The sequence below is a fragment of the Malaclemys terrapin genome, chromosome 1 (genome assembly GCF_027887155.1).
Source record: "Malaclemys terrapin pileata isolate rMalTer1 chromosome 1, rMalTer1.hap1, whole genome shotgun sequence".
Taxonomy (NCBI): Eukaryota; Metazoa; Chordata; order Testudines; family Emydidae; genus Malaclemys; species Malaclemys terrapin.
Genome location: NC_071505.1, coordinates 243,176,724 through 243,191,571, shown reverse-complemented (window position 1 = coordinate 243,191,571; position 14,848 = coordinate 243,176,724). Strand labels below are relative to the sequence as shown.

The following is a 14,848-nucleotide window of genomic DNA, read 5'->3' as shown; positions in this document are numbered from 1 at the left end:
ACCTGTTGGTTGCCACTTAGTCAATCTGGAAAGGAGTTAAAAGGTGAGAGTAGATAAATCGAAGTGTATGTATAGAGAAGAGGAATGCAAAATGAGATGGCTAGTAAGGGGACAGAACAGAATACATTGAACAGGAAGATGAAATTGCTCAATGGGCAGAAATTACTGGATTGTGGGATATGATAGAAACAGAAGAGAGAATGAAAGTAAAACTGGAGATGACTTCCTGTTGTGTGAATACTCATCCTCAATCTTCTACAAATTTCATTATGTTCTAAGGAAACGGTTAGCACAGACGAGATGGAGCCAAATGTCTGCTTATACATCCTGTATAAAGTGCCCTTTTGAGCAGCTAGCTTCCCTATCAATCTGTAATCCCTTGAGCTTCATGCCTCATTAGTAGACAATATTTTAGAATGTCCAGCTCTGGCCTAGCAAGATTTCCTTATGGCATGTATGGGGAATGAGCTGTGGAGGGCCCTAACATTCTGAACTATCTAAAAATTAAGTTTGGCATACACTAACATTCAAAGGAAGCTGCTTTCTTAACTCAAGCCGACAGGCCCTTATAAAAGATCAACTACACACAGTGTTTCTCAATGACTGGTCCATGGATTGGCACCAAGCCCTGAGATCTCCCTGACACAGTTTAAGGCAGCAGCAAGCCGGTCCCTGGTATCAAAAAAAGGTTGAGAAACATTCGTACAGCTTGTTAACTTTCCAGTGTTCACTTTGGCCTTCAGTGCCAATGTAAAACCTTGTCATAACTCCTCCTATTGCTCCTTTTCAGAAAGTAAGTAAAAGATTAATAAGAATCATAGACAAGCAAGAGTTGTGCAAGCTGTACTGTTAATTTAGTCCTTGTTACCCAGATGTATTAGAACACCAGAGAACAAAGCTTAAATTCTCCAAACTTTCACTTTCTATCTGAATTCCTGTACCACAGCTTCTTTAGTTCAGGAAGTCGGGTACAATCTGACTCATGGTGCTAGTGGGGAGGAAATTGGGGGGGGGGGGGGGGTTTCCTTAATTGTTCATGGAGCAAAATGCTATTTAAAAAATTGTAAATCTCAAACACTAAAGTATTTTTTTGAAGGTTAAGTACTTGAATGCTAAGAATGTTCACCCTGTGGTAATGGACTCTGGCTGAGAGTGCTGGAGTAATTGCATAGGATATCTGAAAAGTAACAGTAGGGAAGACATTTACTAATCCCATTTAAAACTCTCTTGATTTTACCCACTTCAGCTGGCAGCAGATTTCACACTTGCACAAAATGCTGAAGTACTGGCAAACAAAAGCAGTTGTGGTAAAGAGAATGCATCGGCTCCTGTACTGGCGATTGGATTTGGAGCAGGACATTTGTTACAAATGAATTTCACAAAGACCTCAAAGCTGTACAGCGTTGATGAGCTAACGTTCCTTTACAATTTGTCCGATACAACTGTGTTCCCCAACTCAACTGGAGGTGAAGTAAACATTTTATTGACTTTCTGTTGTATGCACCTGAATTGTTATACATGTGGAATAGCACTCTTTATTTTTCTGTGCAGTGCTGTCTGGCGACATCCTAATATTTGCAGAACTGTAAACTTTTTTGTTACAGGAAAAAACGAGGTTTCGCAAAAAACTAATATTCAAGCAGACTTGGACACAAGATATAGATGTTTCAGTACCAACCGGATGAATATGTCGAATGTGACCATAACTCTTAGCAATGTTACGCTTCAAGCATATCTTGTGAATCATACCTTAAGTGGAAATGGTAAGTATCTCTGGATTATTGAGAAAATATACTGAGACAAGCAAACCTACTTTGTTGTTCCACTAGGTTTGTGGAGGCCTGTGTGACTAATCAGAAATAGAAATATCCTTTCACCTCGAGATGACTTCTGTTCGCTGCCAGCATAGGCTGGACATGAAAGCCACGATCTGACAGGTGTACAGTGAACTCATGTGGCTTCAGTTCAATTTCTCCTGGATAGGTACCCGCATCATGACAAGCACACATTGGCAGCCTTGGTACAAGCCAAGGATTGTATCTGCCTGGACGTTGTAAGTGTTACAAAAGGGTCCCTGAAGCATATTAATGGTGCGATATAGGAGGCAGTGGCGGCTGCTGCTGCCTGTTCTGCACCTGATAAACAGGACCAGCCATCAAGAGAGGGTGAAATCCTACTCCCACTGATGCTGATAGCAAAACTCTCTCTCTTCAATAGAGTCTGGATTTCACTCTAGCTGTCTAGTACATTCCATGAACATCAAATCAATTAAATTTAAAAAAAAATTCATGCTGGTGATTTTCAGCATGAATGCTCCCTACCAGGACCTCCTCAGCTGGGTCCAGCTTATTCCATGGAAAACTGGGAAAGGGATTTGGGGGGAAGGGGGCATGGATCTGTTGTATGGGAAAGCACAGCCTTCTAGTGCAGGAAACTAGTCTGCAGTGTCTGTCTCTTCAAACCCCTCTTGTTCAATGGGAATTTCTGAAAGGGTGCTGAATGAGGCTCGTCCTTGTGTAAATACAAGTGTAGACTGTGTTCTTCACTGGTTCAGCTACACCTGTATTCATTCTCCTCAGAGTACAATTATGATATTGTAGTCACAAGTTAGACTGGAGATTTTAACTGTCTTGGGATTTACTTAATTATATATTCCTGGTTCTTCTTTCACATGGGGAAGTGGGTGCTGCTGCTGCAGAAAGGGAGACCTGACTCTTACCTGCTGGTAGCAAATTGCCTACTTTCCTGAAGATAGATGTGCAGGAAGTTTACCTGTTCAGTTTTTGCCTTGGTCTAAGATGATACTGAAGGATACAAGCTCATATTCAATATTGGCCTCTGGTGACCAGACAGCTTGGCATCCTTGCTTTAAAAAGGTGGCTGGCTATTATGGGGAATCATCTTTTATAAATCAATGAAAATAACACATCTGCACTGTATTTGGGACTTATTCCCACATGCAAATAGGATCCTTTCTTCTGCAATACACAGGCTAATCAATTTCCCCAAACATACTAACAGCCTCAATATATGGGGCTGTGTAGCTGCAGTAATTGTAGGAAGGTCTTCTGTGTGGCACCACATAAACCTACTGAATAGCACTCTGGCTTGTCCTTAGGCTCAGACGGGGAATGATCTCATAGGCCAGGGCCTTGGCTCAGAGAGCAGAGCCAAACAGGGCTTCCATGCAGCATCTACACCAAGTCCACCGTGGACCGGAAAGGCTGGTCCAGTCTCTCACTGAGATGTAAGCTCCCTGGCATACCTTACCCTGAAATGGCCAGAGATTCCAAAGAACATACACTAACACAGAGCCCTGTATGCTTTGAGGGTTTAATTAGCTTGAAGTTTAAGTACAATCCTTCTTGACTTGCAGCCCACAATAAAACTTATGGAGGCTGAAATTTTGGAGCATATTTATTTAAAACCACTGCTAAGGAGTTAAGTAACCAAAAACTACATGCACAGCATGGAGACTAAACTCAACGAGTGGTTCCTCAGAGACACAAGCCAGATCTGTACTACAGTGTTTGCTGCATGGTCTCTTTTAGCCACATAAAAACAGTAAATGTGACTCTTTAAAGAGTAGCATTCTTGGAATGGGACATAATCATGGCTCAAAGCTTAGGGTCGTATACCGTAGGGATTTCCTTTCCCTGACTTGTGGGCCTGGTTTAGAAAAGGAGCAGAATGCAGGAGCCTTGGAAGAGTTGTTCAAAAAAGTCACTAACTAGCGTTAGGAGACCCCTGGCATCTCTTGGCAAACAATAAGGATGGGTTGGGTCACTGCTCCCCTATGACAACTTTTCCTTCTCCTTTACCACCTGGATCCTGGCTTTGAACTGGACAAGAACAGAAGCTAGGCCGGCCAGCTGAAGGTGCATAAAACAGAAATTGTTCCCTTCAGAGAAGTGGGGGGGTTGGCTACTAGTGCAAGCAGGTCTGACGTAGGAATTGACAGAGGGAATGAACCTCACAGGTTGTGCCTCTGCTAGAGGGGACAGGTGTATTTTGGACAATCATTAGAAGGAACAATACAGAGCAGCCTGTGAACAAGCTCCATCATAAGCTAGATCAGGGGTGGGCAAACTTTTTGGCCTGAGGGCCACATTGCGGAATAGAAATTGTATGGTGGGCCATGAATGCTCCCAAAATTGGGGCTGGGATGTGGGTTCTGGGGTGGGGTTGGGGATGAGAGGTTTGGGGTGCAGGAGGGTGCTCCGGGCTGGGATCAAGGGGTTTGGAGAGCAGGAAGGGGATCAGGGCTGGGGCAGGGGGTTGGGACGTGGGGAGAGGCTCAGGGGTGTGCAGGTCCCAGAATGGTACTATATTAGAAAATGGCTTTCAAGGATAACACAAGGACAAGCATCTGCTTTCCAGTGTGCTGGCAGCCAACAGACTAGGGTTGCAACATGAGCCTAGCTATGTATATGCCGGCAGGGGGAGCTAGCTGCATCATGATAAATTAGGGATAAGTGTAAATGTTCTTGATTTGGTGAAGATACGTTAATGTCAAACTAATGGATGGATAGCTTCTGTTTCACCATAAACTGCTGTTCTGCTAAAACTAATAAGGCTAGACATGTGTCATCTTGGTAACTGAAATAGAATGGGTTTCTCAAAACCCATAATGCCTTGTTCCTAGTACAAAAGTAGAAGAAAGTGAAGCTGACCAGTTCTGTATTTGAATCTAACTGGTAAAAAGTAAATTAGACTCTTGAATTTCTTTCAGTTGTTCTTAATAGACGGTATTAAGACTAAAACTCCTTAAAATAAGGGGATGTTCATTCTCTCCTCTCCCTCAAAGATACATTAGTCTTAATCTTTCTGTTGTGTGAATGACTTCCTTGTAATTTTGTGCAGTTATACTTGATGTTTATCACCTTGTACTCCTTTCGTTCCAGAAACTGTGTGTGCTGCAGATAAGATACCCACTACTCCTGTAGCCCCTACAACTACTAGCCAGACACCTACAAGCCAGGCACCAACCTCCCCTCCACAAAATCCAATGACTGGGAAATACAATGTGACTGGTACAAATGGAACCTGTGTACTTGCTCATATGGGGCTGCAGCTTAATGTGACGTATCTAAGAAAAGATGGAAAGGTATATCTGGTTTGATTTGTACACTATACACTTACAGAGCTAGTGAAAATATTGCTTTCCTATGCCTCGTAGACTGGACTGAGTTAACCGTACTCCATTATGATTCTCCAGTTGAATTGTTTAATATTTCCACTTGATACAGTGGATATTCAGACAATACAGAATTAGTGGAAACTTGCTATAAATAGCGTGTTCCTGATGTACTGGGAGCTGTCCTGGATAAGACCCTTAAATGTGTCTATTATGTAGCAGGACTATACAACTTGAATGTTGAAATCCAACAAACATTTGTTCAAGCCATAGAAACAGTTGAAAACATCAAAAGGAGAATCTGGAAAATGAAGATGCTACTTAAATGTGTTTGCGTCATTTAGACACACAAATCCGTCTGTTTGAAAATGAGGCATCTGAATATGAACAAACTTTCAAATTCTGTGCAGACAATTGACAGTCCTCCTTTGATATTATGATATTGCAATTTGAGTTTGTCTCTCACGGTTTCAGCCAATTTCAAAGGCCAACACACATGAATTTTTGAGGGGGCAGAACTGGTTAATAGACAAACCTACTAGTCTTCCCTGTAACTATATATTTTTTGCAGCAGAGTCTATTGGCACTTTTTCAGTCCTCCTCCTGCCTACTCTTGTTTCTTGGCTCTATACTTTTGCTGCAAAGCTCAGCTCACCAGCTTTGGTGTCAAGCCTGTACCTTCCTTAGTTCATGAACAGATCTGCTGGAGGGGAATAATTGGGAATCCCACTCTGATAGATTGGGCTCTTTCCTGGCAAACCACAGTAAGGCTTATTGGACAGACCAAAAGCTCCCATCCTTGGGAGCTTGCAACCAAAGTCCCCTTTTTGCTGGTCCATGATTTGGATGCAAGTCAAAGGAGATGATTGACATCAAACTTTGGATACTGTGAGGTCCAGAAGGTAAGGCATGTGAACTGGTTTGTGGATGTTAACGTTGCTGGTGACTTGCTTGATCCCTAGTGATTGTATTGATGGAAAATGCGTTTCACAGCCCTAGCTGTAAATTTATGGGTCTTCTATATGGAATCTAGTAAGCCCTTTTCTGCACCATGAACTTCTAGCCCTGCTGAAATAAATATAGTATATCTCCATATATTTTATCTCATAGGACTGGAAGGGACCCCAAAAGGTCAGAGTCCAGCCCCCTGCCTTCACTTGCAGGACTAAGTACTTCCCCCCCCCCCCCCCCCCCCCGATCCCTAAGTGGCCCCCTCAAGGATTGAACTCACAACCCTGGGTTTAGCAGGCCAATATTCAAACCACTGAACTATCCCTTCCCCCCCCAGATGGTTCACTTGTCCCCTAATGCGGTGGCTCTCAACCATTCCAGACTACTGAACCCCTTTCAGGAGTCTGATTTGTCTTGTGTACACCCAAGTTACACCTCACTTCACAACTACTTGCTTACAAAATCAGACCTAAAAATACAAAAGTGTCACAGCACACTATTACTAACAGATTGTTGATGTTCACATTTTTACCATATAATTATGAATCAATTGGAATATAAATGATTTACTTATATTTCAGTATAAAAGTAATTTTTAGTTTGTACTGACTTCACTAGTGCTTTTTATTTAGCCTGTTGTAAGACTAGGCAAATATCTAGCTGAGTTGATGTACCCCCAGGGGTACGCGTACCCCTGTTTGAGAATCACTGCCCTGAAGAATAGTAGGAGTTTATAAAAGATCTCTTGTAGGGCCAGCCAACCTGTAAAATTCTACTGGCAGTCTACTCCCAAAACCTGGTTCTCAGGAGTTCTAAGTATTGCTGAGACAGTTCGGTGATTCCTCCTTACCCCTAGGTTTGGCATTTTGTCCTACATCAGTCAAGACACAGGTGTTTAATCTTGCCAAATTAAAAGAAAATAACTTAATCATCAGAAAGCTTGTATGTGCACATTTCTGATTCAATCCAACAGGCTTAAAACCTTTACCCCCTAGCACTCTGCAAACAGGATTGTCTGAAATGCTGAGATGTTAGCATTGTGTAAATAAAGCCTTTCAAACTGTCTTGCCTTTACATGAGTCAGTAATTGGCAAGATAATCCCTTATGGCCTTTCTCAGTTTTCCCTCCTGTGGAAGCAGAAGAGTGTTAATATGGTTGCTTTAATCTAATTTAATAAGCCTTCGTGCATTGGTGGTGATGGCTGATGTTTCCATCAGGCTCTTCAATGCAGTACTAGCTTCCTTATCCGCAAGATGTTTTAGCTGGACAATACAGTTTGACTGTAGCCAAGGGTCTGGACCTTAAGGAGAGCGCAGCAAGGCTTGAATGGTGGTGTAAGCACAAGGAACCTGTGCTCCCATAACCAGCACCTTTACATGCATGTGTGCATGGGGGTGTCCACATGCAATTTTTCATGCATCTGAGCGGAAGCCAGGTAGCAATGAGCTGAAAGCTGCGGTAGCATTAACATCTCGCTGTAAGATGTAATAACCAGCCCTTCTTTCATCCACAGACTGGATTGGAGGTTCTGAATTTTGTTCCCGTGAATACATCTTTCTCTGGGAGCTGTAACCATTCCTCTGCCTTTCTGAGCCTGACTTTTGGGAAAACCAGACTTGTATTCCATTTCCTACTGGTAAGGGTGCTTCAGTGTAGTACCTTGCACAGCTCTGGCATGCTTTTGAGATGTGACTAAACTGTTCTGGACTCAAGATAGATTTATTTATTTTGTGACAGTCAGTTTTATTCCAAAAAAGTTGGTTACATCCCCTACAGAATGTATAACCAATGAGGAGGGAGAGGATTTTTAAGTAGAAGAAATGGTGGGGAATGAAGGAGCACTTTGTTACGAATACGTTGTGCAATTGTCCATGAATGAGACTGTTGGTAGCTCTGTTACTTGAAAAAACCTTTAGGGGAACAGACTTCTGTAAACAGGTGTTTCATCTAATTATATGACAAGCTTGCAGAAGGAATTGGATTAAAGTCCTCTTAGTAATACTGTTTATAAAGCATGACCAGTGTACCTGCTGCTTCACTGTCTTCTGCAGTGATTTGTTAGGTACTATGCTTCCTTTGTTGCATCAGCAGCACATGTGACAGAAGGGTTGATAGCCCTTTTATTTCCTTGGTGGTGTTCAGGATATAGTATGTTTGTTTACTGACTTGAGCAATTATGATAAACCTGAAATTTCTAATTGTCAGCCTTTAAAGGCTGACAATATTGATGTTGGCTTGAGTTAAAGCCATTAATGTAGACCCTGGCGCTCTCAGGCCTTCCAGTGAGCACTTGTGCTGTGTCCTTGACTGTATTCTACAGATCCCACCATCCTGGGTCAGCAGGCGATTGTGGTGTTGAGAGTATGTCTTGTTTACCATTTTCAAATGCTAACTTGGTAGCTCTTTAAAAAATCTCAAGGCATTTTTAGCCTGACTACCAGTGACCACTTTACCTGGCATATTCTTCCCTAAGTTGAATCCCTCTCCATTGTGGGGGGTTTTTTTCCCCCTAAAACTGTAGTTGGTATCATATTCTAGAATGTCTTGGGTTTTTGGTGGGTGTTTTTTTTTTGTTTGTTTGTTTGTTTGTTTTTTTAGTGACCTCAGCACTTCTAGTGAGGATGCATTAAACTCTTCAATTGTAGAACTACATTGTACTTCAACGGTCTAAAACGTTATGTATGAATGCCAACTCTTTTGTGGTTGTTTTTGTTTTTAAGAATACAAGTACTGATAAGTTTTTCCTGCACGGTGTCGATGTGACCACAACTTTGCCTTCTGAAGCTAAAGGTAAGGATTTTTGTTAAATAAAAAAGTCATAGACTAGCCCTATAAATATTAAGGGAGCCTAGATACATGCACACTAATACTGAGGGCGAAGTCCCGGGGTGGGGGAGCAAATGTGTGTTCTGTCTTTAACTACTTGAATTTTCTTAACCTTTGCAACTTCTGTTTCTCAAACACATTTCATTGCACAGAAACAAAGCTGGAAGCTGTTAACAGCAGCATGAGTGAGCTGAGAGCTAAACTGGGGAACTCCTATAAGTGTAATGCAGAGGAGAAACTTTGGGTCACAGACCATGTCTTTGTCAATGTATTTGATGTTCAGGTCCAGGTTTTCAAGATCGATGAAAACAAATTTGGAGCAGGTAAAAAGAAAACTGCATACATCTACAGTTTAAAGTGTCATGAAAGGTTTTAATGAACTTGCATGTTTTACTGATTTAAGCATATCTGACTATTCTTTTCAGAATCTAGTCTTTAGAGTTAGTAGCCAGTTCAATAAATTCAGCTCTGTCAAAAGCTCACATTCACAGCATGCCTCATTACAACTGTGATTCAGACCAACAAGTACAGCTAGCGGACTGTCTGAATTAAGGCTAGTGCATTACAAATAAATAAATGCAAAGTTTTTTCTTGAAATTGTGCATATAAAGACAGAAGCACACCATTGTAGTGCACAGAATAGTTTTAAGAACAGGAGTACTTGTGGCACCTTAGACTAACATTTATTAGAGCATAAGCTTTCGTGGACTAATAAATTTGTTAGTCTCTAAGGTGCCACAAGTTCTCCTGTTCTTTTTGCAGATACAGACTAACACGGCTGCTACTCTGAAACCTGTCAGAATAGTTTCACTTTCATACCAAGTGTTCTCTTGGGCAATCGTACCAAAGGAGCAAAGATCTGAGAAGCTGAGTTCCTAACTGGTTAAGTGAGCTCTATGGCTGTAGTCACAAGGGAAGGTGTAGGTGAGAGGAGTTTGGGTAGCTAAGAGAAGCTGCTGATGGGCTCCTGTAGTATTGGCTCTATTAATGTGTGGGGAAACTTGTATATATAAATCTACTATTGTATGTGTACCCTTTTGATGAACAACAAGCTGTTCAATCATTCATTCTTTACTGAATGATCTTGAAAAACAAGTTGACTTACAATAGCTACAGTAAGGGAGCTCCTTCCATTGTTGCTGCCAGGCCACAAGTTAAAAGTTAACTGGCTCAAGTTTAGCATTCATCTGGATGCTAGGAGTAGAATCTTCCAACAGGAAATCAACTGAGTTTGGTACCTTTCCTATCAATGGGCCAGTGCCTAATGTGAATTTTTTTCCTCTCTACAGTGGAAGAATGTCAGCTGGATGAAAATAACATGGTGATCCCTATAATTGTTGGCGCAGCCCTTGCTGGACTTGTCCTGATTGTCTTGATTGCTTATTTGATTGGCAGAAAGAGAAGCCATGCTGGATATCAAACAATCTAATAACTTGCACTTAAATGAATCCAGGGGTTGATGAAGAGCAGTTGCAAGAAGTGGGATAAATTAATTTCCCCTACACTGAGATTCCTTATTATAAGGGAGCACAGTCTTTCTTGCAAAATGCTTGTTAAATTCTGCTTTATTAAATGTGAATCGATCTTGCAGCATTTAACTATGCACAAAGGAATAACCTTTCCAATTCTGGTGTTTAATTTTGCTAACTGGTTAAATATTTACCTCCTTAGAAACAAGCTAAGAGTGCTTTTCTGAATTGGCATGAATTTAATGTCAGTTAGAAATATTCCAGACTGGTGTGTAGCTAATTCATTCACTCAGATTTAAGTCTAACAAAGGGAAGCTTTCACTGCTGGTACTACTACCCTCCTGTGATGAAGCTAGTAATTCTACTGATGATACCTTTTTAAGTAATGACTGACCAACCAAAATGTAAAAATTAATTCCCCTGCCACTGTAGTCCACCCCACCCCTCCCCCCCCCAAATCTATGGGTTTTTTTTACTGAGCTTTAAACACAGCATGCCTGGCATCTGCAGGGTATGAACAATGCAATATTCAAACATTATAGGAACTCATATTTACAATTGGGCAATTCCCTATTTGATATTTTTGATGCTCTGCCAGCTTAAGAGCTGGCCCTTTTTAAAATATAAAATGGGTGTGTTTATTTACTTTTTTGGGGGGGAGGGGGGTAAAGTTAATTTCAGTCTCTTCTGGTGGATGTTCCAGGGCAATTCTGTTACTGCAGATATGTACAAGATCAATTTAATCTGCTGCTGCTCTTGCTTTAAACATGGCTGGGGTTGTACACTTAAGGATCAGTTCTTATGTATGCATTGCCTTATAACAATGCTAATAAAGACATTTTTCTGTATAGTGTCAATACCTTTCTACACATCATCGCTCTTGCTTTTTAAAAAAAACAATCTGATCAAAGAGTGAAGCTGTATCTACCACTCCCTACTCACTTTAAAATAGTCAGACTCTAGCAGTAGGTGTACTCTTTCATCAGAGATATTACACCCTGGGCTAGCATGCCAGCTGAGCTTTGCTAAAAATAGCAGGGGAGCTGTGGTGGTATGGGCTTCAGCACAGGCTAGCAATGCCTGTACATAGGGTCATTGCCAGGTTTGTGATACCATAGCTTCACTGGCACTTTTGTTCTAGCTTGTGCAGCCAGAACTACAGCAGGTATACCTACTCCTGCTTTAGTCCCACTTCTCCTTGCAGTGTACATATACCCATCATGTTTACACAAACTAAACTAGCATTTGTAACTGACTGAGCACACACCACTGTTATGCTAAGTACCATTGAAAGGACTGGATTATTACTCCAAGGAGTAGTATAGTACTGGAGGGCATCTGAGACTAGCTTGACTTTCTACATTTTTCTCTGGCAGGAAGGTGGCCAGAAATATTTAAGACGAGATGATGTATCCACTGCATAGCTGGAATCCTTTACCATTTGGGAAGGGCTGGCAATGTGTAAAAACTAGCTCTGATCTGCTTGAATGTAGTGAGTTGCAGCACTGGCCTGCATTTCTCCTTCTACTGTGGGGCATAAAATCCTCAAATTGTGCAGGCCCATCCCTCTTTCAGTGGAGTCTGATGCCTGCAGCAGGAGCAAGTAGGTTGTACTAGCAGGTGCTGAGGTCTTGCAACACACAGTTCTCCCTTGGGCCTGTGTGTAATGTATGTGTATATATACATACAGGGTTGTATTTTTTTTTTTTTAAGAGTTGGAAGCTGTTCATTCTTCCCCAGTTCAAAGTTGGGTGTGAGCCAACTAGAAACTCCTATTTTATAAATGAAGTCTGAAAGATACTGGCTGGGCAACTGAGGTTCTGTAGCCCACGGACTCCATCTCAGTCACTCTGCATGCTCTACTGCCCTCTCTGGAGGTCTGCATCAACAAGCAGTCAGTGCTTGTGCCTACACAGATGATCAACTTCTTCAGGGCATGGCTCAACTCAGTTGCAGCACAGGCCTTCCATCCAACCGCTTTGCAACACTGATAGCCATAGGTGACGGACTTATGCCACGACCCTTGCACTGCAGTCTGCTGTTGCCTCTCCCTCCTTGGGCATATGGCTGCATGCATGTCTCCACCCGCATTGCCTCCAATTGTGATTCCTCTCCCTTTACAGACACCACATGGACCAGCTGGAGGCAAGTCATTGTCGCCCAAATAATTTTGGCTTCCCTCACCTAGTGAACTGACGCCTCCAAAGTTTGGTCAGCACCTCCTTCACCTCCCCCATCCTGCAGGCCATCACAACAGACACCTCCCTTGTGGGAGCAGGGGGGCTACCCAGACCATCACATAGCACAGGGCATCTGTACACTGTGAGAGGCTGAAATCCACAAACATCCTAGAAGTGTGGGCAGTTCATTTAGCATGCCAGGCGTTTCTTCCTCTGATCCAATCACAGCACAGTCAACTACTCTCAGCCACTATAGCACTGATTGTCCACATCAACAAACAGGGCAACACCAAGGCTCCATTCCTCTGTTCAGGGTCCATCCACCTTTGGAACTGGTGCATCAAACACCATGTGATTCTCCAAGCTACGCACCTCCTGGCCACCCAAAATTCCCTGACAGATGTACTCAGCAGGACTCCCTCCCTCAACTGCGAGTGAGAACTCAGTGATGTCACTCTCCGCTACCTCTTCCGCACATGGGATCTCTTCACCACTCACAAAAACTGCAAGTTACCTCTAGTCATACAGGAGGACTTAGGCGACATGCTTCTCCTATCCTGGATGGGTACCCTCTGCTATGCCTTTCCCCCTCTCCCATTCTGCTCCTGCAAGTCCTCTGCAAGATTCACCAGGACTGAGAGCTGTAATACTCATAGCCCTGTTCTGGCCCAGTCAGTGTTGGTTCACAGACCTCCTCAGAGACTCTGCCCGCACAACATTCCCACAAGATCGGGGGAGAGTCAATCTGAGCATCCCAGTCCGGATCCTCTTCACCTCATAGCCTGGTTTTGGATGGGACTCGAGGGTAGACAGAACATGCTCCACCCCGATGCAACACATCTTTACCCGAAGCAGGAGGGCATCCATTAGGGCCTGCTACTGAGCTAAATGGAAACATTTCACCACTTGGGCTCGCTGTCATCAGTTTGAGATATCCCTACCTATCCTCCTCAATTACCTCCTCAAGCTCAAAAAGTCAGGCCTTGCACTCAGCTCTATACAGCTCCACCTGGCAGCACTTAGTGCCTTTCTCTCAGCAATTGATGGCTCCTCTGTCTTTACGCACCCTACCACCACCCATTTTTTGAAAGGTCTCCTCAATACCTTCCCTGCAGTACTGAAACCCACACCCCGTGGGACCTTAATCTTGTTCTACCTGCCCTCACGAAGCCACCCTTTGAGAGACAAGCAACGTGCTCCCTCTCCCATCTCTCCATGAAGGTAATGTTCTTAGTAGCCATACCTCGGCTGGACAGGCCAGTGAACTAGCAGCCATGATAGGTGCTCCCCCTCCCCCTCACACAGACACACACACACACACACACACACACACCCCATATTCCACAAGGATAAAGTTTCCTTACAGCTTCACTCTAAGTTCCTCCCAAAGGTGGTGTCAGAGTTCCATCTCAATCAGTCTGTTCACCTCCCTGTCTTCTGTCCCAAACTGCACACCTCCCATGCAGACAGGAGCCTTCACTCTCTCAATGTCCGTCATGCACTAGCATTCTACCTCCATAGGACCCATGCCTTTTGAGCAGCCACAAAACTCCTTGTAGCTATTGCCAACCCGTCCAAGGCCAAGCACGGGGCAGGAGGGATAGCTCAGTGGTTTGAGCATTGGCCTGCTAAACCCAGGGTTAGGGATCTGAGGCAAAAATCAGTACTTGGTCCTGCTAGTGAAGGCAGGAGGCTGGACTCGATGACCGTTCAAGGTCCCTTCCATCTCTATGAGACATGTATATCTCCATATATTAATTACCCCTACGGCGACTTAGAGGTGGGACTGCAGTCCCTAGCCAACAGCACCAGGGTTGAGTGCAGGCTGCTATTCCTTTTCTGTATCTTATTCTTGAGTTCAGATTTTCACTCTATGCCTGCCTGTGTGCTCCTGTCCTTCACTCCCACCCTTTCCTCTTTTATCTGTTCAGCCCCCCTACCCACTCTTCCACCTGATGGTCTGGTGAAAATATCAGGCCACTGCTCCATTGGTATGTATTGGTGCTAGACTATTTCAGTTTTTTTAATGCTTCTAGGAAGCAGCCAACACATTGCAGGCCAGCACCAAGGGAAGAGTGAGAAAAGAGAAAGGAAGGTAGTCCACAGGGAAGCAGTGAGCAGACATGTAGTGGCAAGTACAGGTAAGATAAGCAACTAAGAGCAGTTCATATTAGGGAAGACTGAGATAGTGGGGCTGTTCATTTTCTGAGAAGGCCTGTCACTGCCAGACCCTGGGAGTCAGATACCAAAGTACGTATAACAACACTGAACTCTATAAAACAGA

The 14,848-nt window shown here is 43.2% G+C and overlaps 1 protein-coding gene across 1 annotated transcript in view; it reads left to right on the top strand.

The window, feature by feature from the left end:
• The window catches only part of LAMP1 (lysosomal associated membrane protein 1), a 34,804-nt gene extending 23,563 nt beyond the window's left edge, over positions 1–11,241 (top strand). Inside the window, exons 3-9 of the mRNA XM_054011125.1 lie at positions 1,247–1,466; positions 1,605–1,763; positions 4,905–5,107; positions 7,603–7,725; positions 8,810–8,879; positions 9,068–9,238; positions 10,205–11,241. Of these exons, the coding sequence (XP_053867100.1) occupies positions 1,247–1,466; positions 1,605–1,763; positions 4,905–5,107; positions 7,603–7,725; positions 8,810–8,879; positions 9,068–9,238; positions 10,205–10,344 (1,086 nt within the window). The 3' untranslated portion in view covers positions 10,345–11,241. The remainder of the gene's footprint in view (positions 1–1,246; positions 1,467–1,604; positions 1,764–4,904; positions 5,108–7,602; positions 7,726–8,809; positions 8,880–9,067; positions 9,239–10,204) is intronic.
• The last annotated feature ends 3,607 nt before the right edge of the window (positions 11,242–14,848 follow it).